Below are 25537 nucleotides of genomic sequence, written 5' to 3' on the forward strand. Positions count from 1 at the left end.
ATAGGAATATAGGAATTTAAGAACCTGCTTTATACTAAATCAGACCATTGGTCCACTTGGCCCAGTGTTGTCAACATTGACCGGCAGCAATTCTCCAGTGTTTCAGGCAGAACATTTTCCAGCCCTACATGGCGATGCTGGGAATTGAATCTGGGACCTTCTGCAAAAAAAGCATTTCTTCTATGCTATATTACTGAGCCATGATGTTTCCCAAGCCTCCTTGGGTACACAGAATTGGGTCTCAGATATTATTTTTCATAGGAATTTTTTTAACAACAACAACAACAACCATGGAAATTCAAAGGGGCCTGGGGATCCTTATGATCAACCAACAAAATGTCTGGCAGCTTTGCTCAAAGCATGTTTAATGTCTTTATTTTTCAGACTGTATACAAAAGGATTCACCAATGGAGTCAAGACAGTGTAGATTACAGAAATGGCTTTGTTTAGCCCCCTAAGTGTACTGTTTTTCGGTAAACCATACACAATGACTATGGTCCCATAAAAGAGTGTAACCACAATGAGATGTGATGAGCAGGTGGAAAAGGCCTTCTTCCTTCCTACTGAGGATGGGATTCTGAGAATGGTTTCTATGATGTAGCCATAGGACATAAGGGTTAAAATAAATGGTGGTAGTCCACATACAGAAGACACAATAAATATCAGTAGTTGTGTGTTGTTGACACTATCATTGCAGGCGAGTTGAAGTAGTGGTGTAAAATCACAGAAAAAATGGTCAATTATGTTAGGTCCACAAAATATTAACTGTGTCATAAAATAGGTGGTTAGAGAGTCAACCAGGAATCCAATGATCCAAGAACTAATTGAGAGCTGCAGGCAGGATCTGACATCCATCAGGGTCACATAATGCAGTGGTTTGCATATTGCTAGATACCGATCATAAGACATGGCTGCAAGGAGATAGAATTCTGCAGTAGCCAAGCCCCCAAAGAAATATAGTTGTGTGAAACAAGACATCACTAACATAGACTGGTTCCCAGTTAAGAAACTATCCAGCATCCTGGGCAAAATGGTTGAGATATAGCACATCTCTAAGCAAGACAAATTCACCAGGAAGAAATACATAGGAGTGTGAAGGTGCTGATCAAGTGTAACTAAGACAACAATCAGAAGGTTCCCCACCATGGTCACAAGGTAGATTACTAGAAATACCAGGAAGAGAAGGATCTGAAATTCATGGATATTGCCAAATCCCAGGAGGATGAATTCTTTGACAACTGTTTGATTCAACCATTCTGGATTATCCATGTGATGCTCTTCAGGGTAGTTCAAGGAACTGTAAAATGCAATGTGTAAAGAAATAGTCTTAATCCTCAGATATGACAATAAACTACATCATTAGCATAGGATTATGACTTGTTACATGTGTAGTAAAATTTCCCATCTTCTCAATTACTACTATTCATGCAAAGAAACAAACATCTTGCTTTTTTAAAAACAAACCCAGATATGTTCATATTAGCTTTAATACTAATAGACCTTTGGCTATTGGGTGGTATACAAATTAAAGAAATAAGTACTAAGGTGCCCTGGCAATATTTTGGTTTTCTTATTGTTAAGATGGCTAATTTTCTATAAGAGGGGAAATCTTTTTTTTGTTTGTTTACTGTTCTGCTTTTACACATTGTGAAGAAGACACAAATTATGTGAGGGTTGTCAAGACAGATTTCACTTGCTTAAATGATTATTTCTCAGGAAAGGGCAGGTGAAGTCACAGGTATTGCTGTTGCTGTGATGAGGAGGTTGACTACTGTTATTACAACTACATATTAATGTTAAAGCATTTCTTTTGATATTCCTTATTTGGCTTTATTATAATGGGGTTCTGTTCTCAGACATGTTAGAGGTAATTCTGGATCATGCTAAAGATCCATGTAGATCATCATTCAGCATGGTCAAACAAGGTGTCTCTAGCTAGAAGTCACATTGATTGATTGTCCTCCTTCATCATAGCAGATTTCAGGACAGTGTGCAACATAATTTGAAAACACAGAGAAAGAAAAATAAGAAACCTTCAGTTGAATCCATAACTTAGCTGAATTCATTTTCTGTTGAAATCAACAGGACAACTATTTTTTTTCACATTGAACTAAATGCAACTGACTCTGTCTGCTGTACATCCTCAGATTTCCCCATTCAGTTTCACCATAGATTCTGCTTTAAAAGTTCCATATTCCACAGCATAATACTCTATTGATGAGCATATAATATAAAGTAGGCATGTGCTCCGCTCCGATTAGGAGCGGAGAAGCAGTAGCGGATTGGCCTGCTCCGCCTTACCCAGAGGTGGAGTAGAAACGGACTGCGGACCCCTAGAAGCAAGGCGAAGAGAAGCGGCCATTTTTCAGATCTCCTAGTTCAGGCGGAGCGCTCCGATCGCCATCTTGAAACATTTCGCCCATATAATTGCATTGCGGAAAACAATCGGGGATAACTGGGTTGATTTTTAAGCTATCATTCTGGAAATTCTTGTGCACAGAGAGTCGTGGATGGGGGTCATTTTGAGACTACTCTCACCTCTCTGCGTGGTGCGGGTCGCACGCAAGAATTTTTGGAAAAATCGGCGGGAAAAATACCTTTTTCAAAGGGCTGAGGGGCAGAGTCAGCTCCCGGTCATGATCACATGATCCCAAAGTTGGAGGAGGGCATAGGCAAAACGGGTAACTTGGGATTCTGGGAAACTTCTCTTTCTTAATCTGAACGGACTTTTCCCAGTGTTTTTTAACACAGTAGCCCCAGCAAATGCACAAACACAACCTGAAATCATATACTAAGCCAAGAATAAGAGATAGAAACACAGCACTGCTCCCCACCCTAACTTTGGGGAACAACTGAAAAGATGTGGTGAAAGGGGATGAGCTCCCCTAGGGCATCTCATCGTGGACGTGCCCCCACTCTCTCCTGCACTGGAAGGCCATTAGAGCCTTCCAAAGATAGTAAAACGGTGGAGCAATGCCTATCATGAATCGAAGTGAGCGTTTACTTCTTAGTGGTGGAGCAATGCCTGTTATGAGTTGAAGTGAGCGTTTACTTCTCAAGCTCAGAGCTGTTGGTGAAGCAATGGGTTTCTTGAGCTGAACTGGCAGCTGCTTCCCCCTCCCCCGGGCACGTCCCCCTATTGCTGGTAAAAGACAGATATAGCCTTTTTAAAAAAGTTCTTCTTGCTGTTTATTCAGCAACACTGCTGCTTTTAATTCCACCCCTCCTTTGTTTATTTATTTATTTATTTATTTATTTATTCCATTTTATATGCATTACTGGCTTATCCTTGGCTCACTTCCTTATGCCCCCAGAAATGCCAGCTGCATGCCTGCCTGCCTTCCCTCCCTCCTCCCCTGCCCACCTCGCAGGGCTGTTGTGTGTGTGTGTGGCTTTGACTCAGGGGAGAAGTCCTTCCTGCGCTCACTTGGAGTTTTGGAAGTTCCAAATTTTGCAGGTTTAAGCCCCGCCAAAAAACAGGGGATGATGGGACTGCCTTGAGTCTTGGCGTGCGGCATATGTATCCCTGGATAAGCTGTCATGGTGGTGAGTTTGAGGGGGTTTTTTAACGTGCAAAATTGACGGAGCTATGGAAAGGGGTGTTGGATTTTCATAAATTCCCCAAAAATCAGGGGATGATGGGATTTGCTTGAGTCTCGGCATGCGTATGTATCCCTGGATAAGCTTTCATGGTGGCGAGTTTGAGGTTTGTAACGTGCAAATTGACGGATCTATGGAAAGGGGTGTGAATGGGGTGCCCGATTTTCAAAAATTCCCCAAAAATCAGGGGATGATGGGATTGCTTTGAAACTTGGCGTGCGTGTGTATACCCCCATGAGGTGTCATGGTGCCAAACATGAGGTTTCTAACTTGAACAGAAAAAAAGTTGTATAATTTTTTAGCTTTCAATGCAAGCCTATGGGGGGGAAAAAACGGAGCTCCGATCCGGATCCGGAGCTCCGAGCGGAGCGGAGTGGAAGTGGGCGGAGCGGGGGCGGGGCGAAGCGGCCCACTCTGAAAATCGTGGATCTGCAAGTGAAGCGGAGCGGGGGTCCGTGCACACCCCTAATATAAAGCCCTATATTGAAATCAAATGCCTTCCTTTCTCTTTTCTGTTTGGTGATTTCTGCAGTGCATTGAGAGCCATGTGAAAACAGATTGCAGATCACATAGTAGAGCTCAACAGATCTGGCAACATTGGTCTCACCGAAATCATCAGGGTTTTTAAAACTCAAGTTTATTCCATTTGGGATGTTGGGAGAGTATGGGAGTGAATGGAATTTGACAGACTCTCCTCCTCACCAGGCTTCTGGGACTGCAGTCTGCAGAATCCACCAGCTAGCCACCCTGCATACCACGCCAGCAAATGCCTGATGAGCAGGGTGCAGCTGCCCGTTCCCTTAGCCACCAACATTTTGCATTAAAATGGTGGGTCATTCTAATGCATAAAGGAGCTTGCAATATATCTCTATATCTAGCTATATTTCTTTCTTTCTGTCTGTCTCTCATCTATACACACACAGAGACACACACACACACACAGTATATGTACAGAAAATCAACTTTTTTCCTGTTTTTTCCACAGAATAATAGTTAGAAAGGACAGAGATCATCTAGTTCATTGGTTCCCAAACTTTTTCAGGTAACTGCCCCCTTGGTTCCACAAACTCATACCCAGTGCCCCCTGGGATTCCAATGGGGTCAGGGAGAGAGGGGGGTTAATGGCGGCGGCAAGCCCCATGCCAAGGAGCGCCTGGTGGGGCCAAAATGCTGCTGCAAGAGAACACATGTGCTTAAAAAGCAGGTCAATCACAACAGTAGCCTAACTTAAAAAAAAAAATCTGCATTTTTTGCAAACCTCTGCTAGGAGGAGGCACTCTGAGGAGGGGCTTAGATGATGGGTGTAGTATATTTGGGTACGGTCAGGCCAGAAGAGGCGCTCCATCAGCCCGAGTTGTCCAGAGCTGTGCTGCCAATAAGACCCTCCTCAATCCACACATGTATTAATACTGTTTAAGAAGAGTCTTTTTAACAGTGAATTGAAATGTTTCAAAAGCACCAAAATGCTAATAAAGAGAAATACCCTGCTTGGTGTGCCCTGCCATGCTGGCTGCAAACAGAGGCATTCACTCTCTTTTCCCTCCCTCCCTCCCTCAGGAAGCCTGGGGCAGGTGCTTCCCATTTAAAGGGGCTGCACTCCTCTGGATCCTGCTGGAGCAGCAGCGGTGGCGTGGCAGATGGGTTGAAGAGCTGAGAAGGAAAAGGGGGCCGTACTGTGCGCAGCTCCTTTAAACGGGTAGAATTCAGCTAAAGCTTTAGAATTCAGCTAAAGTTATGCTTGTACAAGTGTTGATTCACAAGTGGTTTTACATAACTCTTGAGTAACCCATAGTGCAACCCACTGTGCAACTCTATTATTATTATTATTATTATTATTATTATTATTATTATTATTACTATTTACATTTTTTTACTGCCCGTCAGCCAAAGCTCTCTGGGCAGTGCACAATCAAACACGTTGTGTATTCTGCTTGTGCAACCGGTTACACCACTGCTTGCATCCATTGCGCAATATGTTGGGCAACCAGTTGCTCAACTGCTTGCAGAACTGGTTGGACAAACATCATGGGCATCTGTTTGTGCAATGGAAAAATTCTCTGGGGCTCCACTAGCACTACTTGACCTTGCAGAATGTCACATTGGATACTGCCCACTATGTCCACACTATTCCCCTGGATCTACTAAACTAGGAACTCTTTAAAAAAAAGGGAAATAAGATTTTCTGGCATGACTTATTGCTGACACATTAACTCCTATTATTTTGTACATTATTTTCCATATGCTCACGGACTGGCTGCTTACTTCTCTGTTGAAGAATTTGGCCTGATGTTCATGGCAGGCTGGCTGGTCTGTAGTTTCCTAAATCCACCGTTTTCCCCTTCTTGAAGATAGGCAGAGCATTTCTCCATCTCTTGTGTTCCAGCATCTCACCTGTTCTCACATATTACAAACAGTGGCTCTGAAAGCCCTTTCAGCACTTGGTGATGTGATATGATATATCTGCCCCTTGAAACTAGAAAAATAAATAAAGTAGCTATCTATGCTTTTATATTGCTTTTTTCCTAACATATGTGTTAATTTGCACATTTTTGTGCACATTTTTAAATGCACACAATTCCTCCACGTACTTTACCCTGCTAAAATGCAGTTTGTGTGCATTTCCCCCTAATATGCATATGTTATTCCATGGTGAGCTGCACTGAAAAAGCTCATAGAAAATTGTATTTTGGAATGCTACTCAGTTGCTGAAAGTCCTGGGAAGTGTACACTGGCTATATCATTTTTAAAAAAGAAAGAAAACTCAACAGAGCAAATTTCTCTAATGGGATTTTATTTGAATTTTTAAAATGGTTTCAAAACAATAGCTGAAGGGAAGAAAAGTAGAATGTGAAACTCCTATTTTTCTTTTAACTAGTCATACAGAGCTAGATCTCATTTTTAAAGTATAGATGTGACGATCATACCTTTATGACCACGAGACTTTTGTAGATCTACGTGACAGCTGTTTTTCTGGCTAGAATTCTGAGAATGTACCCAACAATCTAAAGCTGCCACTTCATGAAAGAGTGAATGCTGAGTTCCATTGCAGTTTATATAATCTCTATGGCCATGAGTGCAAAGCATATCCACATGCTCACCATGTGGTAATTCATTAGAGTCCTATTAAAATAATTGAACAGTGCTTTAGCAATGCCAAAATTCCCAGTATAATACTCAATTTGATTATATTCCTTTTATTGTTGTTTACATTAAACAGGAAATGTGGAAATACATGTGTGTGATTTCAGCATCTTTGATGAAGGATATTTTGTTTGTTTTATCTTGAAGAAGTTGGTAATGCCAAGTTGGATTAAAAAAAAGGAGAAGCAAATTCTCAGGATGCTGAACTTTTTAGGTTGAAGCACCTGACACATTTCAGCATGTATCTTTTCAAAGCCTTCTACAGGGGGTTGTAGGAAGATGTCTGCAAAAATCTTCTTATCAACATAATGTCTTCCTAAGATTGTTAATAGCAAGCTTTAGGTATGCCAAGTTTGTAGTAGGTCCATTCATGCCTTGTTGTTTTTTTTAAAAAAGAAATTTTAAAATTTCCCCCCTCAAACCATTTCCCCCCTTCAACACAGACACACACACATTAATCCACCCCTGCACATTTATGGAGGGAGCTTTTATCCTTTACTTTGCTGATGCAGAGCTGCACTGCTGGTGGTGGAAGTTTCTACACCAGCCTTCTCCAACCAGGTGCCTTCCAGATCTACTGGATGGAGACGACACACACCCTTCATTGGAAGCCCAGCCAGCCAATAAGAGTACTAGTATAACTGAAATAAAGAGTCTGCCTGACTCAGTTGTAGAAGATTACTCACTCATGATGTTAGCCAGCCCAGCAGCACTTTCACTGCAGGTGATTGACTTCTATGAGTCCAAGCAGAAATGTGTTCCCTCTCCTCCACATGGCCAGAATCAGCAGCCAGTTAGTGTTTCCCATGGTCATGGACAGTGCTGTGGTGCTGCTTCAGGGGAGAAATGCTGTTCCATCAAGGGTGAGCTATTCCACCTGCTCCCCTCCCCCTCCCCACCTGGAGACTTTAAAAGCACGGCTGGAAATGAAGGTTGTGAGGCACTGCTTCAGGGGAGAAATGCTGTTCCAACCAAGCTTTCTTTTCTTTTTATCTGGATGTTTTGCTATAAACTTGTATTTAGTATATTTTTGAATATTATTGTGATGTCATTGATTAGTATATTGTTGTAGTTCTAATTTTTGTAAACCGCCCAGAGCGCTTTGGCTATTGGGCAGTATAAAAATGCAATAAATGGGGGGAAACGAATTGGTTAGCCACAGATGTCAAAGCTACGCTCACCACACTCAGTATATTCAATTGAAACACACACACACACACACACACACACACACACATCATTGACACCTGAAGAACAGTCAGATAATTTTGGAGACATTAGAAGCTCAAATTGGGCACGTCTCTGCTTTGATATTAATCAGTGGATTTGGAAGAGGCCAATCTCTGCTCTTGAAGATTGAATGCTCTGCGGATGTTCACAGGTACCAGATAGTTCCTGGTGGAGAGCACACCCCTAGCTGGAACCTGTTTGTGGGGGTCTTAGACAAAGTGCCCCCTCTTAGGTCAATAGGCCCCCTGGTGGCAGACAGCAGCACTCCAATCATCACTCCAAACAGCATCATCATTTAATTTTCATTTATTATATTTCTACACTGTACCATGGTGGAAGCTCTCTGGGTAATTCACACACACACAAAAAACCATTGGAATATATTATATAAAGTATAAAACCATTGAAGTAAGAACATAAAAGAGATAGTATGCACAACAACATATATCTAAAAGAAATTAAAACCATCAACCAGAGAGATTCCAGTACCTGAAAAAAATGATTCATTATAGGTCAGTATTTATGTCTGGAATGAAATTGATGGGAACAATATGGGAAGGTAAAATGGCCACTCACATCTCTACAGAAAGGGAAAACATATAAATTTTCCAAGCTAAGTCAAGAGCATTGTGGGAAATTTTAATGGTAGCCAAACTCCATGACACAGCTGCCTGGCACTGATTGGAGTTCCAGAAAAGAAACTGATGTCCAGGTCAGGCATCAGTGATAGACTCTCACACGTCATGAGGCCATGGCAGCTGTCTGAGGCTAGCTGCCAGAGGCTAGGCCTTGTCTTATATAGGAATTAAATGAGCCTCAGTTCTGGAGTCCCCTTGCTGCCAACATTGAAAGACTCAGGCCTCATCTACATGAAGAAGGGTATTGCACTATGAAAGCTGTATGAAAGTGGTATATAAAAGGCAGGAGCCACACCAAGCAGGATATAGTGGGGTATAGTATATATCAATGGGGTATGGTATATATCATATGAAGTGGGGTATGGTATATATCAATGGGGCCCAACAGTTGTCAGTGCACTTCAATACTGCTATAAAGCAGTAGTGTGGCTCCTGCCTTTTATATTCTGCTTTCATACCACTTTCATAGTGCAATATCCTGCTTGGTACAGATGAGGCCTCAGTTAGACAGAAGGCAGTGAAAGGCTGCTAATTGCTACACCTCCTGGGTCTCTCCTTCCTCATGAATCTTTCCCCACATAAAATAGGAAGTAAATGGTTCCTTTTCTAAATTGTGTTAAGGAGCCCCAGGAGGAGGAGGATGGAGTCACACCAATAGGGAGGAGGACAGAAGATGTCCTGTTACACCTGTGTTCCTGCCTTTTCTGTCCCTACAACAATCACATAAGCTGAACTATATTTACCAGAAATATCTGGCTGGTATTTCAAACTTGAAAACATTTATCGGGGATGGACCTGTTGGAATAATGAGACAAGACATGGAAGTATGGGCTTGTTGGGGCCAGAATTGTATTGATTACTAACAAGCCAGGATCTGCATCAATCAACAGGAATGGGACTTACTTTAAATTCTGGATCCACAAATGATTTCACTTGCTTACATAAAAGGTGTGAGGTTAAGCTAGTTGTTAATCCACTGTATCTATTTTCAGGTGTGTGTGTTTGCAGAACATAGTGGAATAGTTCATATACACAGATAGAAAAAAAAAATTTCACCTTCACAAATGATACCACATTTTTCCTACTCTAAAATACCTAACCAAAAGTGATTTTTAAAAACAACAACAACAACCTCTCTTTGTGTGTGTGCACATGTGTGTGTGTGTTTGTGTGACAAGGAATGGGGAATAATGAGCACAGAATAAATACCTTATGATGAAAAGCTCTAAGAGGAAGCCACAAAAAATGAAAGATAAGGCCAGGGCATGAGGGTAATCTAGGTAGAATCTACACTACTGCTTCAAATTGTTTTATAACAGTAGTGACAACTGTTGGGGCCCAGGACACACTCCATATACAGTTTTCAAACCATTTTCAAAGTGTTATATTCTGTTTGGTGTAAATCTGGCCCTAGCCCCACAGTGGTGTGGGTGTGGGTGAGAGTGTGGTGTGTAGAAGCATGTCTGATGTGCAAGGCCCCATATCTAGCACCCTTCCGAAGCCACTCCCAACCGCAATCTTACCAATGGGTGGTAGAGGTGTTTCAAACTTCAATTTGCTTGCACTTGTTCTCATAGAATGATTCCATTGTCTCCCTAGTGTGGCCCAGTTAGTGACATCAATAATTCCTGTATTTACACTCAATATTCATACAGGAAGGTGACTGGTTTTCTTTTGAATACAAAGCAAAACTACAAATGGACAGTCCCAGCAGGAATTAGGCAGACCAGTTTTGATTAGTGAATGGAATTCAAAATGATAAAATTAAACATCCATTGCTTATCCAAAAGAGAGAGAGAGAGAGAGAGAGAGAGAGAGAGAGAGAGAGAGAGAGAGAGAGAGAGAGAGAGACTTATATCAATGAAGTAGGTATATCTATACAGATGAATCTTATGTTAAAGATGGACATAGAGTAATTGAAGTCTTGACCTGCAAACAGGTAACCTATCCGATATCATCATCATCAACAACAAAACTATCTCACTTTGAAATCACATTTGAGAAAATTAAAAGTTAACCATTCCTAGATCTCATTTTCTTCTGCATTTGAACAAATAGAAATAAAGTAAGCCTTCTCAATGCGTCTTTTACCTCTTTATTTCTGAGACTGTATATGATGGGGTTGAGCATAGGGGTCAGGATTGTATAGAAGACAGAAAAAAATTTGTGCAGGCCGTTCAGTCTATTAGTATTTGGTATCACATAGATACTAATCAGTGTACCATAAAACATTGTAACTACCAAGAGATGAGAAGAACAAGTAGAAAATGCCTTTTGTTTTCCCGTCATGGAAGGAATTTTTAGTATGGCTAAAATGATAAAGATGTATGATGATAAGGTCAATGTAAATGGTGGAAAGGTAGCTATAGAACATAAAACATACAGAAACAATTTTACTATATGAGTGTCAGTGCAAGATAGTTCTATGATTGGAAAGGTGTCACAAAAGTAATGGTCAATTTCATTGCGAACACAAAATTCTAACATGGAAATTGAGATCATTCCCAGGCTACTTGTCAGAAGACCACTAAACCAGGAGATGGCTACTAGCTGAAGGCACAACTTGCCATTCATCTTGGTGACATAATGTAGTGGCTTGCAGATAGCTAAGTACCGGTCATAGGACATTACAGATAAGAGATAGCATTCCACAGCTCCTGTAGAACCAAAGACAAAATGTTGCATAAAGCATGAATTGACAGAAATTGTCTTCCTTCCTGTAAGGAAACTGGATATCATTCTTGGCAAGATAACTGAGCTGCAGCAAGTCTCCAAGCAGGAGAGATTCCCAAGAAAAAAGTACATGGGGGTGTGAAGATATTGATCAGTGGCAACTAGCAGAATAATGAGAATATTCCCAGCCATCGTCACAGCATAGATGAGAAGGAATAATAAGAAGAGTGGAATCTGTAGTACTTGTTGATCTCCAAATCCCAGGAGAATGAATTCAGTTATTTCTGTTTGATTTTTGAATTCAGCATTTTCAAATAACTGCACCTGCAAAATGACAAATTCCTGGGAAATCAAAGTGGATGATTTGGCTTTGTTCCAAAAACAATTATGTGGAAGAAAAGAATTAAATAAAGATGTAAGAAACCTGGCCCATTTAATTTTTGGCCATTTCCCATCAACTCAAATATCCAGAGCATCCATGTATGTCCATGGTTTAAAAAAATGCTGCCATAAATCTGATATATGTAGATCTGGATACAGTTGGTTTTAACCTCATAAAAAAGGATGTGGATGCACTTACAAATGTGAAGGCTGTCCTTTACTCCAACGATGGACTGGGTCTAAATTTAGCGTTACTTAGATCAGATGCATTCAAATCAATGGAACATAATTTAGACATGGTTCTAAAGTATGAGTAAATCTGGATCTAACTTAATGGGTCTACTCAGAAGTATGTACTATGCATGTATATGGCGGCAGTCTAAGGGCTCATCTACACCAAGCAGGATATTCCACTTTGGAAGTGGTATGAAAGCGGTATATGGTATGTGTCATGGACCCCAACAGTAGTCAGTGCACTTCAATACTGCCATAAAGCAGTAGTGTGGCTGCTGCCATTTAAATACCTCTTTCATACCGCTTACATAGCACAATATCCTGCTTGGTGTAGATGAGCCCTAAGTATGATTAAATATGGAAATTTGATGAGAAAATTTTATGAGGAAGGGGTGTACAGAACCGCCTGATAAAATTCACATGATGCACTGAAAAGTCCTTTTCATTCCCATCCAACTTTGCCTTGAATGCCATTTTAGGGGATAACTTGCTGGCAACACTCAGGGCCAACTCCAGGCTTGTGAGGGCGCTAAGGAACTGTTTCATCTGGGCCTCTTCTCTTACCACTCAGTACTAGGCCCCATTTCTCCCTTCTCCTCCTTTCTTAGCTTGGCCACAGTAGGTTTAGCTGCCAACTGAGCATGCAGCAGCTGTAGCATTATGACACATATTGGACTGTTGACTGGGCATGCTGCAGTGATAGGACTCAGAGATATTTGTAAGAATCTCAGGTGGCTGCTGCTCTTACAGTGAGCAACCATTTGCATTCCCCTATATCTTGTCCCTCCCAATGTAAAACAACAACAACAACAACAACAACAATAACCTACATTGGTGATATGTTGGAAGTGGTTGCAATGAGTACTGTGAAGGAATTCAAATAGCAGCTTGCTGCAAGTGGCAGGGAATGATTGGTGCTCCTCTCAGGATGGGGGTGGGGTGGGTGAGGATAAAAACAACACCCAGCTGGCAATTGTTACCAGTGACAGGGTCCCCTGGAATCCCAGCATTTGCCCAATTATTCACGTCCTGATGGTGGGCCTGGCAATACTTGATCAAATAAATTCACACATTTTTAGGAAAGGGACATCACTATGGTGCCCCTAAAATGTGACTCCAGACCACATGGGACCCACTTCTCCATGATGCACCATCACATCACTGTAGAATATATGACAGTGATGTAACTACAAAAAAGTTGCCAACTGCATTGACCTTTCCCATGGAATAAGTACTAAATCTATGGGAAAGACCAGTGGTTGCATTGTGGTGATGAAATAGAGGCTAGGTGTTCTCAGAAAGTTGATTCCCCCCCAAAAAAAATCCTCCTATTCTCAACTGTTTGATATTTTCAGGGAACGGCATACCACATAGAGATTCTTGCTTTATTTGTTCTACCATTCTTCCATCTTGTCCCATTACAATGTCTAAATAGTTGACTGTGGGCTACACATAACTGCAATGTGAATAAATATATCTTGTGGCTTGCTTGCGAGACTTCTGTCAATGGTATGACAAAGAAGCAATTCATAAAATATATGACTAATTACCCTTTGGCATGGGCCTGAACCTGAAGTTATACATCTGACATGCTTGCTACCAAGGGGGTTCCTTTATTTATGTGCTGGAAGTCCATCATGAGCTGCCAGTTTCATAATGGGCCCTGAGGGGGCTATTGAATGGGCTTTGGCACTCTGGTAATGTCCATTGTTTTTAAAGGCCTTGTATATTCTGCTCTTCAGCTTCCTCTGTGACCTTCAGGTAGATATATTCATTTTGTGTGTGTGTGGGGGGGTGTTACTGGGTCCCCCACTATCTCAACCTCTTCTGTCTTATGTTTCCCAAATTCAGTAGGAAATTGCTGCCAAACCTCTTACATTTTGGAGTTTATACTGCTACACACTTCTCTCCCCTTTCCAAATTTGTCCAAACACTTCTGGGGCATCTCTCCCCATTATTTTCCATAAATCAGAAGTAAACATGTAATATGTTGTTTTATACCTTTTGTTTAGTTACTTTTATTGTAAAATTTCAACAATATAAAACAAAACAATGCAGAAAAAAAAGAAAAATTGTAGCTACATAGAATTGAATATATCAATTTAAATGCATGTATATGATATAACTGGACAGACAGACAGACAGACAAGTCTACTCTGCAGATAATGGGGTCTCAAGGCACACACCTTCTTGATGTGATGAGAACTCCAACTGGGATAATTCCAAGGCCTAATTTATATCCTCCAGTTCCTAGTGACTGAATTTCCTCACATGAGGTTTCTGTTATTGTCATGCCCTTTAAACATTGATCCACAAGTCAATCAATTGTTTTACTGCTGATTGTGCAATGCCCCAGGATAATATGACCTCAAGCCTTCTTGTCATTCCATCGGATGTTGTAACTCTTGACACCGCCATTCTGATTTGCGGCTGTAAGAGCCTCTTCGCCCAGTTCACAGAAATGCTTATTGCATGATTTCAGAGAGAAATCATCCCTAGTCTCACAAAGCCTTACATTCCATGTAGGGTTTACTGACTTAGAACAAGGTTCACTTTCAGTCCCCCACCCCCAGGATTTCAATATTGTTTACCTCCACTTCAAATCTTGACATACATGTATTATTATTTCAACAAGTGGCACACTGAAATCAATCATCCATTTGTACATGGAATTCGAGGCACCATTGCTAGATGTAGCATGACATATTTAAGAAGAGAGGGAGAGAATAACCACATACCTTTAACGGGGAAGTCATGATTGTTTCCCCAAGATATTCACTCCAGCATACACGATACAATTTCTTCACAAGTTCAACAATGGGTGAAGATACCATTTCTTCACCAGGATGCAATTTCTTCAGTTCTACTGCTTAGCATTTGTTTTATCATATTTCTTTTTCTTATCCAGTCTGACTAACATTTCTTGATGACACTGCTATTTACTTTATTTAATAGAAAATAATATCGGTGGCCGGTGTGTGTGTGTGTGTGGCATCTTTGTGGAAATCTGAAATTGGAAGAAGTATTGTGTAATTATTTGTCCAAAGAGATGTTTTTAGCCAAGTTATCTAAAATGAACTTTAAATGAATTCATGTCCACTTCAATGTATCCCTGGAAGAAAAACAGATAAAACAAACTTATTTCAACTGAAAGAACCATGCGGATATGGCCTGCCCTTTATACATGGCAATAATTGGCTCCCATTAGGAATTAGCAATTATTAGGCTCCCAAACAGTCTCACCCTCACTCCCACATCATGTACATTTTGCACTCAAGGGAAATTAACATTAGAGGGAGCCATTTACAGTATCTCAAGATAATAAACTGAAGTTGAATCCGGCAAACTGGAGGGTGAGTAATTCCTTAGTCTGTTAATTGTCTGTTCTAGATAGGGGCTGCACTTCCTTTGAAAGTACGCAGCCATAGTACTCCAGAGGCATTTTAAATTATGCAAATAATGGCTGGAATTTGCCTGAATTACTAAATTATGATCCATGATTTGCATGAATTTCTATTTATGTAAATGTTAAAACCAGGAAAAATCTGTGAGCTGACTCAACACAATTCAGATTAAGTCCTTAGCTAGACCTACCTGAAAGTCCGGGGAAGGGGGGGAGACCTCGTGTTCGATTAACGTGAGATATCACCCTTGTTTACATTTAAGGTGTGATGACCTCAGGAAGAGAGGTGTCGTGCCTGCCATTTTTTTATTTTTTTAAAGGGGACGGACTGCACAAACGCTCCTGTGCATAGGTAACGTGTTTTTAATTTTTTTAAAACTACTTTCCCCACTACCCCCACCCTACCCCCGATGGGCGCAGCTCCCGGCTATGCGCGAATAATTGCGCAGAGCTGGGTAAACCCGTGGAAATGGGCCACATGCTCCGTGGTCTTGAGCTCAGCCTGAGTCCACCGAAAAAGCGGGCCCAAAGGGGAGGGCTATATTCTGGGGCAAGGGAGGGATGATCCCTCTCTGATCCCGGGATCCCCTGTGAGTCATCTGGATGCACAGGGATGATCCCGGGGTTCGCGCCAGGATATAGCCTGGTCTAGCTAAGGCCTAAGTCAGATCATGGTGGAATTAGTGGACATCAGTGGGGGCAGAGCTGATGAAAGCTCAGTGAGCTCAATATACTGGATGGTGTGAAGGACATGGGGCCTTGCTGGCTTGTGGGCTGTACTGGCTCTTTAATTGTATTATTCTTTCTGTTCTGTATCTGTTCTGGTATGTGTTGTGTAGCTATGATGGTATGTTAAGTGGGGGTGGGAGTGTGGAACTCTCGGTGCCGAGACTCCAAGGTCAGATTGGGCCTCTCACCTGCAGGTTATCTCCCTGGTAGTTGGGATAATTGGGTTTAATTGTGTGAGAGAGGGTGAAGCCTTCCCTAGGAGGGGAGGGTTGTTAGGAGCCAGGCAGAGCTGGGGGTTGGTTCAGAGAGGTCATGGGGCCCTAAATTCCAAAAGGGGATAAAAAGGGTATCCTGTTTGGGATGAGCATCTTCTGTTCTGGTTTTGGAGGAAGAACACCCAAGTCAGCATGGGATGGCTGCTCAGAGTAAGCTAGGGTCTTTTTTTATTTTAAATGTCTGGATTTCCTGAGACAAGGCTAGCCGCTTTTATGGCTGGGGGTGGGTTCTGTGTTTGAAGGTTTTAGATGGAACCTTGGCTTCTAGTACATTATCCTTTTGTGGTCCTTCCTTTGATTCTCCTCTCTTCCCATCCTCTTCTTCCCCTCTTCCCCATTTGCTGCTACCTCTGGCCAAAACCTTACGTGTTAGTTTTAGCTGAATGGTATTAAACTTGTTTTGGCCCTTAGCTGAGTGTGTGTGTTTTTATTCCAGGAATCTCTGGCTTGTCCCAGTTGGGAAGAGGGCTAGGGCGAGGGGTGGCCGGGGATGACAGGATGTTTGGTCTGGGGCCTACCTTGCAGGAAGGTTGGATTGACTCCAACCTTCATCTACAGATGGATTCCTTCAACATCCCTATGAGTTCTACCTGGAGTAGAACTTTTGGTGTACTGGCTCCACCTCTAAAAAATTCCCTGACAGTGGCTCTCAGGAAGACACTGTGGCATTCGCTAGACCTAAGGTTTATCCTGGGATCACCCTGGGGTCATCCCTGTTCATGTAAATGACACACAGGATATCCTGGGAGCAGGCAGGGACGACCCCGGGATGATCCCGGGATAAACCTTAGGTTTAGCTAAAGCCGAAAATTACTTGGTTTGTGCATTTGCTGAAGATTTCAACAACCTTTTCCTGAATATTTAGCTATGTTTAATCACTATAATTCAATCAATATTTGCTATTATTTTGTATTTTTCCCCACTCAGGAATTTAGGTAATGAACAGTTTATACATTTTGTAAATAAATAAATAAAATGTATTTATTTATTTATTTATTTATTTATTACATTTCTATACCGCCCAATAGCCGGAGCTCTCTATATATTGAAGAAAATAATATATATTCATTACACACAGAAAACCTGAAGATTTTATATACGCTCAATTGAAGGCAGTTTCTCACACATTATTAGTATTGTTAATTTCTTTTCTATGCTGCCCAATAGCTGAAGCTGTCTTGGCATTTTACAACATTTCATAAGAAAATAAAATACAGCATTAAAAAAAGTACAGCATAAAAATTAAATATCCAAAATGTTAAACAGGTTAAACAGCTAAAAACAGTTTCAGTAAAATGCTAGATCTATTTTAGATGGCTGGCATAAATGCCACATCATATGCCATCAGTTGAGAGCCAGTGTGGTGTAGTGGCTAAAGTGCTGGACTGGAAGTCAGGAGATCTGGGTTCTAGTCCCCACTCGGCCATGGAAACCCACTGGGTGACTTTGGGCCAGTGACAGACTCTCAGCTCAACCTACCTCACAGGGTTGTTGTTGTGAGGATAAAATGGAGAAGAGGAGGAAGATTATGTACGCCGCCCTGGGTTCCTTGGAGAAAAAAAGGTGGGTTATAAATGAAATAACAACAACAACAACAACAACAACAACAACAACAACAACATGCCTGGGAGTGGGGAACACTCTTGACCTGGTGCTGAAAGGGTGACAATGTTGGTGCCAGGCAGGCCTCTGTGGGAGCTCTTTCCATAGTCAGGAGATCACCACTGAGAAGGCCCTCTCCCTTGTTGCTATTCTCTGAGGTCATAGCTAGACCTAAGGTTTATCTCTGTATCGTCCAGGGGTCAAACCTGTTCATCTAGGTGACACACAGGGGATCCAGTGCTCAGGCAGGGGCAAACCCTGGATGATCCCAGGATAAACCTCAGGTCTAGCTGTGGCCCAAGCCTTCCTTGGAGGTGGCTCTCAGAGGGTGGGAGGAGATGTTGATCATAGTGTCCGGGTATACTCAGGTAAGGAGAGGTGTTCCATCAAGTAAGGCTTTATAGGTTAAAACCAGCACCTTGAATCAGACTCAGAAACATACAGGCAGCCAATGCAAGTGATCCAGAATATAAATATGAATATATTCCAGACATTTTATTTATTTATTTATTTATTTATTGCATTTTTATACTGCCCAATAGTTGAAGCTCTCTGGGCAGTTCACAAAAATTAAAACTATGAAAACCATTAATATATATATATATATAAAACAAACAGTATAAAAGCATAGTATAAAATGAAATATAAAAACACAACAAGGATACAATCAAGCAGCGATGTAGAAAATTAATACAGATTTAAAATAGAAATTTAAAACAGCAAAGTTAAATTTAATTTTATAAACTGTTTAAATGCTGAGAAAATAAAAAGGTCTTCACCTGGCATCTTAAAGAGTATAATGTAGGTGCCAGGCGAACCTCTTTAGTGAGCTCATTCCACAGCCGGGGTGCTAGCCACCTGCCTCACCTCACAGAGAAGGACCCCTGAAGATGATCTTAGGGTACCTGATCTTAGGCAGGTACATATGGGAGGAGGTGTTCCTTCAGATAGCCTGGCCCCAAGCTGTTTAGGGCTTTGAATGTTAATACCAGCACTCAGAATCAGGCCCAGACCTGGACTGGCAGCCAATGAAGCTGGAAGAGGACTGGCATGATATGGATATATTGTTGCATGTTCCAGCCCTGCTGCTACTGAATGTGCATTTGATGACTTTACAATAGGGCCATACATGTGCAGAGATGGACATGCACAGGGCTTCTCCACATGAAAGGGAACCTGGATTGGCAAAGTTTTCCTCCAATAATAATGGCGCTCTTTGCATAGACATGTCTATGTTTCTACAGTCCTTCACACTGATGCCAAATGTGTGGCCCACGGAGGGGTTGGCCAGTGCATGAGTTGGTGTACATGTATGGCCAGCAGGCATAATCCCTCTCTCCATTATCATTGGCAGGAAGCTGGTTTTGAAAGTATTTAAAGTACCCCCAGAAAATGGCAGGCGTGATTAAATATAGATGACAAACTGATGAAAGGAATGTGCATGTACACCACATGTAAAATTGGTAGTACTCTGAATCCTGTTTTTATTCAGCTATATTTGTGAACCTTTCATGTAAAACTGATTTTAATGAGAAAACACACACACTAGGTATTCTTTATCCAACCCATTATAATTGGTGAAAAACCAAATGTTCTATACTATTTGAAGTGTTTGTGTGTTTGCTCATATCTAGTATGAGTCAATCTATGCCCTGTCCTTTGATTGGAAAAAGCCACACTCTCAAATGAACCATTAAGACCCATGGATAACCAGTGAGATAATGAAAATTAACCATGTGATGAAATACATAGAATATAATTAAACTTGTTTCTAAAGAACTTGTATTTGTTACTGGATTGGCTTTTCCATATGAGGCTGTCAATCTATTGTATCTACTTTTGGCTTCATCACATAACAGAGTTTGGAGCACTAAATGAAAAATGATTCCTTTCCTGCTTTTCTGCTACAAAACCTCTAGGTGGCACTGTGGTATAGCGGAATAGTACAAATACACAGGTTGAAAAAGACTTTTCTTTCACTTTCACAAATAATACTGCATATTCCCTGCTCTTAAAAAAAAGAAAACCCTACCAAAAGTGTTCTTTAAAAACAACAAAAGCAACAACAGAAGGTCACATCATCATCTAAATAACCTGTAAACAACCATGAGTATGGAATCATGAGCATACAATCAATGTTTCATGTAGAAAAGATTTGAGGGGATACCACAAAAAAGAAGAGGCCTGGATAGGGCCAGGGCAGGACTATATAGCCACATAATCCCGCTCCAGTTCTGGTGTGGGTTTGGTGTTTAGAAGCATGTCCAGCATGCCAAAGCCCATATCTGGCACCCTTTCAAAGCCACTCACATCCACAATCTTACCAGTGGGTGGGAGGGAAGCTAGCACTGATTCAAATGTCAATTTGATTGCATCTGTTCATTTAGAATGATTTCATTCTGTCCTGAGGGTGGTCCAATTAGTGAACTAATTAGTTCCCATATTTACACTCAATCTTCATCCAGGAAGGTAACTTATTTCCTTTTGAGAACAAAGCAAAACTATAGATGGTTAATTTCAATAGGGTTTAAGTAGGTCAGATTTGAACACTGAACGTAATTTTAAAATGTTACCATTCAACATTGGTTGCTTACAAAAAATGAATAGCATATTTCTACACATTGCACAAACCTATAAAGATGAACACATAGCAAATGAAATCTTAACCTGCAAAAAGCTAAACTATCAGACATGATAAGCAACCACAAAAATCTACCACATTTTGGAAGCACTTACGAGAGAGAGAAATCACTGTCTCTATATCTCATTTTATTCTGAATTTGAGCAAGCAAGGATAATGTAAGTCTTTTCAAAGCATCCTTCACCTCTTTATTTCTCAAACTGTATATGATGGGATTTAGCATGGGGGTCAAGATGGTATAGAAGACAGATAAAACTTTGTGAAGACCTCTCAGTCTACTGCTACTTGGAATCACATAGATAGTAATCAGCGTGCCATAAAACATGCTAACTACCAAAAGATGAGAGGAACATGTCGAAAATGCCTTTCGCTTTCCTGTGGTGGAAGGAATTTTCATTATGGCTACAATGATGTAAGTGTAAGATGTTAAGGTCAATGTAAATGGTGGAAAGGTGATTATAGAGCATAAAACGTACAGAAACAGTTTAAATATATGAGTGTCATTGCAAGATAGTTCTATGATTGGAAAGGTGTCACAAAAGTAATGGTCAATTTCATTGCGAACACAGAATTCTAACATGGATATTGAGATCACTGTCACCCCACTTAACAGGAAACCACTAAGCCAAGAGATAGCTATCAGCTGGAGACCCAACTTGCCATTCATCTTGTTGACATAATGCAGTGGTTTACATATAGCTAAGAACCTGTCATAGGACATTACAGATAATACGTAACATTCTACAGCTCCTGTAGAACCAAAGATAACATTTTGCACAAAACATGCACTGATGGAAATGGTCTTTCTTTCCATAAGAAAACTGGATAACATTCTTGGCAAGATATTTGAGCTGCCGCAGATCTCCAAGCAGGAGAGGTTCACAAGGAAAAAGTACATGGGGGTATGCAGATGTTGATCCATGGCAACCAGCAGAATAATGAGGATATTTCCACCCATGGTCACAGCATAGATGAGGAGGAACAGTATGAATAGAAGAACTTGCAGTACCTGATGATCGCCAAACCCCAGCAGAATGAATTCAGTGATGTGGGTTTGATTTTTGTATTCTGCATTTTCGAAGACCTTTAAAAAAGACAAAACAGTGGCAAAACATCATAATTGTTTTCACTTGTCTGAAAAAAACTTTTGTGTGCAATAGAGGAAGGAATCAGAGCTGCAGGAGGCATCCAGCCCATTAATTCCCCATTACCTCCAAATGTTCAGAGTGCCCCTTGTACACCCTTCATTTTAAAAACTGCTGGCATAAATCTGATATCATACCTGCCTCTAGATACAGAATACTTTGTCCACATAAAAAGGCATATGCTTTTGGATGGACTTCCATATGAGGAGGGTGTCCTTTATTCTGACAATGGATTGGATCCAGATTTAAGTTAAGCTAGTCATGAATTGACTGATTAAGCAGACATCCAATTTTGCCGTGAATGCCATTTTCTGGAAAAACTGGGTGGCAGCACCCAGGGCCAGCTCCAGGTTTGAGAGGATGCTGGGTGCCTGTCTCCACTGTGCCTCTTCTCTCACCACTCAGTGCTTGGCCCCTCTCCCATTGCTGGGTTTGGCTGCAGTAGGTTCATCTGCTGGCCAAGCATGCAGCAGTGGTGACATTAAGGCACATTGGTGCATTGATTGGACATCCTGCAGTGTCAGGGCTCACAGGCATTTGACAGAATCTCAGGTGGTTGCTGCTGCTTACATTGAGTAGCCTTGTTCATTCCCCTACATCTAGTCCCAATGTAACATCTCTCTTCAGTGATGGCAATTGTCAGCAGTGACTGGTCCAGCTGGGGGACCCTGGAGTCCCAGCATTTCCCCAAATATTCACATCCTGATGGTGGGCCTGGCAATATCTGATCAAATAAAGCAACCTGTTTTTAGGAAAGGGATTATGGTGCCCCTCAAATGTGGCCCCAGACCACATGGGACCCACATTTCATGATGCACTCTCACATGACAAAAATGTAACTATAAAGGTGATGCCAACTGCATGGTCCCCCCCCCCATGGAATGAGTGTTAAGTCCATGAGGCAGATGTACACAATCAGATGAACCCATGTTTTTGAGCCATTCATACATACTCCCCAGCTGAATGGTACTGCATCATCAGGAATAGATGTGACAAGCATCAATTAAATGAACCCATGAAGTGGGTGGCACAGTACAATAAAAGTTTGCTTCCTCCATATAAGATATTTAAAGAGTAAATCTTCAACTATCTCTCTTTTACAGGAATCATACATGCATTAGTGTTTCTAATATCAACTCCTAGTCTGTCAGTTGGGCTAAAGTAATTCCCATTTAAAAAACAGAATACTGATATTGTTAAAGTTAATAGCATGGTGAATTAAAAACAAGGATGGAATAAATATAAAATCATTATATTTCCTTATTACTCTCGGATAAGATTCCCTTTATTACCAATAAAGTAGCTAAATTTTGTGCAATTGCAATAACATGCTGTACCTTTTTAGCCCCTGAGTGTACTCTGTGATTTTAGATGGATTTGTTGATATAACTGTTTTGAACTCTGACTCTCTAGTTGTGGTAGTTTTAATGTGTTAACGTATTTTGTATAGAGTGTTTGTTAAATGTATTGTTGGTATTGGTCAATGACCGTAATAAAATATATTCATTCATTCATGGGGACATGATTTTTCCACTAACATTTTCTGCAGTTTTTATCTTGACTTACTTTCTTCCAATTGAGAGGTGTGTGTTTTTCTAATTTAAATTATTGTATTATTTATTATTTTTGAGTTTCCTAGTCTTTTCCACAGAGGGTTCCCCCCTCTCCAATCTTTTATCAGCTAAAGGTGAAAAAAAATCTATATCAATTTTATTTAATAACATTTTATTTTGCTTGGGGAAGGAGGTGTCAAGATCTTTTTCTGAATGAACACATAAAATATTACAAAAATGTATTACCTAAAGGAAACAGCAGGAAGGAGGCACCAAAACAAAAGAAGGTTACCTATAATTTTACGGATAAATAAATGAATAGAAGACTCTTATTTGCAGAAGGTATTGTGGGTAAATATTTGGGATATGTGTTGCCCCCTTGCATAGGAATTTGGCCTAACTAATCATATAATCATAGAATAGTAGAGTTGGAAGGGGCTTATAAGGCCATCAGGTCCAACCCACTGCTCAGTGCAGGAATTCACCTTAAAGCATACCTGAAAGATGGTTGTCCAGCTGCTTTTTGAACACCTCTGGTGTGGGAGAACCCACAACCTCCCTAGGTAATAGGGTTCTATTGTCGTACTGCTCTAACAGTCAGAATATTTTTTCCCTGATGTCCAGCTGGAATCTGGCTTTCTGTAACTTGAGCCCATTATTCTATGTCCTGCACTCTGGGATGATCAAGAAGAGATCCTGGCCCCTTTGAAGTACTTGAAGAGTACTATCATGTCCCCCTAAACATGCCTAGTTCTTTCAGTCTCTCCTCATAGAGCTTTATTTCCAGACCCCTGATCATCCTTGCCCTCCTCTAAAAGTGCTCCAGCTTGTCTTCATCTTTCTTGAAGTGTGGTGTCCAGAACTGGACGCAATACTCAAGATGAGTCCTAACCAGTGCTGAATAGAGGGGAATCAGTACCTTGCATGATTTGGAAGCTATAATTTTATTAATGCAGCCCAAAATAGCATTAGCTTTTTGATTTATCAAAACTTATGTTTAATATAGAGCTCCCTGTCTTAGACCAAGGCTCCCTTCCAGCTCTTTGTCCTTAGGATCGCAATATCATTCATTAGCACCGCCTCAAATCTTGACATGCACTATTGTTTCCATTAGGGACACACTGAACTCAATCATCAATGTACACATATAATTGCAGGCAGAATTACTTGGTTTAGCATGTAGTAATTAAGAAGAGAGAGATTAATAACCACATACCTTTAACGGGGAAGACATGACTGTTTTCCCAAGATGGAAATGTTTGCTCCAGCGGACAGAATACAATTTCTCCACCAATTCTACAATGCGTGAAGATACAATTTATTCACCAGGATACATCTTCACCACTTCTCCAGCTTAGTATTTGTTTATCATATTTTCTTTTTATCATATTCCATTTTCTTGCCCAGTCCAGCTAACATTTCATGGTGGAGTTGACACTGATGTTTCCTAATAGGTGTGATGAAATACTTCGTGTGTTCAGTCAGAAAAAAATCTCTGTTCTGGATATCTGAAAAACAAAGAAACCCATGACACTGTGCTAATTAAATTGCCCTAATGTGGATATCATGGTTTCTATCTATAACTCTCCTTCTCTACAAGCAGAAGGAGACAAGTTCAAAGAGATGTTTTCAGCCAAGTCATCTAAAATATGCATTAAATGAATTCATGTCCATTTTAATATTTCCCTGTAGAAAAAGCAATAAAACAAACCAATCTCATCTGGAAGAAAAAATTAAACATAACACGACTTTTATGCATGACAATAATTGGCTTCCATTGAGGTAGTAATTAGCAGGCTCCCAAACTCTCCTGCCCTGAACCATGCACCATGCATATTTTGCACTCAAGGGGAATTAACACAAGAGGTAGCTATTTCTAGAATCAAAAGGTAATAAACTGACAAGCCTTCTGGGTTTCTAAGTCCAGGGGATAGGCATATTGTCTGCCCTGCATGGGGTTGCAGTTCCTCTGAAAGAACAAGCCCATAATCTGGGAATATTCCTTATTGTGTTGCTGGAGGCCCAAGTGACCACAGCAGCTTGGAGTGCATTCTACCAACTGTGGTGGTACTCCAGCTATGACTTCTCTTTGACAGGGATAGCTCGGCTACATGTGCTAGTAATCTCAGGGCTGGATTACTGCAACACTCTCTACGTGTGACTGCCCTTAAAACTGATCCAGAAGCTGCGGCTAGTGCAGAATGGAGCAGCTCAGCAGTTCTTGGGGAGTCCCTTTCTGCATGTAACGTCTTTGTTCAGGGAACTGCACTGGCTGCCTGATTTCAGCTGGAG

General features: G+C 40.9%; 3 protein-coding genes across 3 annotated transcripts; all 3 read right to left on the reverse strand.

Moving 5' to 3' along the window:
* Positions 1–324: 324 nt before the first annotated feature.
* On the reverse strand, positions 325–5969 carry LOC134405318 (olfactory receptor 6C4-like). Its single transcript, XM_063136561.1, has 2 exons — positions 5863–5969; positions 325–1297 (listed from the first exon to the last, which is right to left on the reverse strand). The coding sequence occupies exons 1-2, from the start codon at positions 5967–5969 to the stop codon at positions 325–327; spliced, it is 1080 nt and encodes a 359-aa protein (XP_062992631.1).
* Positions 5970–10622: 4653 nt separating this feature from the next.
* Positions 10623–14653, reverse strand: LOC134405319 (olfactory receptor 8H3-like). Its single transcript, XM_063136562.1, has 2 exons — positions 14636–14653; positions 10623–11624 (listed from the first exon to the last, which is right to left on the reverse strand). The coding sequence occupies exons 1-2, from the start codon at positions 14651–14653 to the stop codon at positions 10623–10625; spliced, it is 1020 nt and encodes a 339-aa protein (XP_062992632.1).
* A 5985-nt stretch (positions 14654–20638) lies between these two features.
* LOC134405320 (olfactory receptor 1M1-like) lies at positions 20639–24479 on the reverse strand. The gene is made up of 2 exons (XM_063136563.1): positions 24462–24479; positions 20639–21631 (listed from the first exon to the last, which is right to left on the reverse strand). Exons 1-2 carry the CDS (start codon positions 24477–24479, stop codon positions 20639–20641), a joined length of 1011 nt encoding a protein of 336 aa, XP_062992633.1.
* Between the last annotated feature and the right edge of the window lie 1058 nt (positions 24480–25537).

The sequence above is a fragment of the Elgaria multicarinata genome, chromosome 11 (assembly GCF_023053635.1).
Source record: "Elgaria multicarinata webbii isolate HBS135686 ecotype San Diego chromosome 11, rElgMul1.1.pri, whole genome shotgun sequence".
In the NCBI taxonomy this organism is placed as follows: Eukaryota; Metazoa; Chordata; class Lepidosauria; order Squamata; family Anguidae; genus Elgaria; species Elgaria multicarinata.

What these genes read in the sequence shown, in the direction of transcription:
- LOC134405318 (XM_063136561.1), bottom strand. Translation starts at nt 5,969, where the DNA reads ATGGAGAAATGCTCTGCCTATCTTCAAGAAGGGGAAAACGGTGGATTT. An exon ending in CCAAATTCTTCAACAGAGAA is followed by an intron (nt 1,298 to 5,862) that starts GTAAGCAGCCAG and finishes TGCATTTTACAG; the next exon opens with TTCCTTGAACTACCCTGAAG.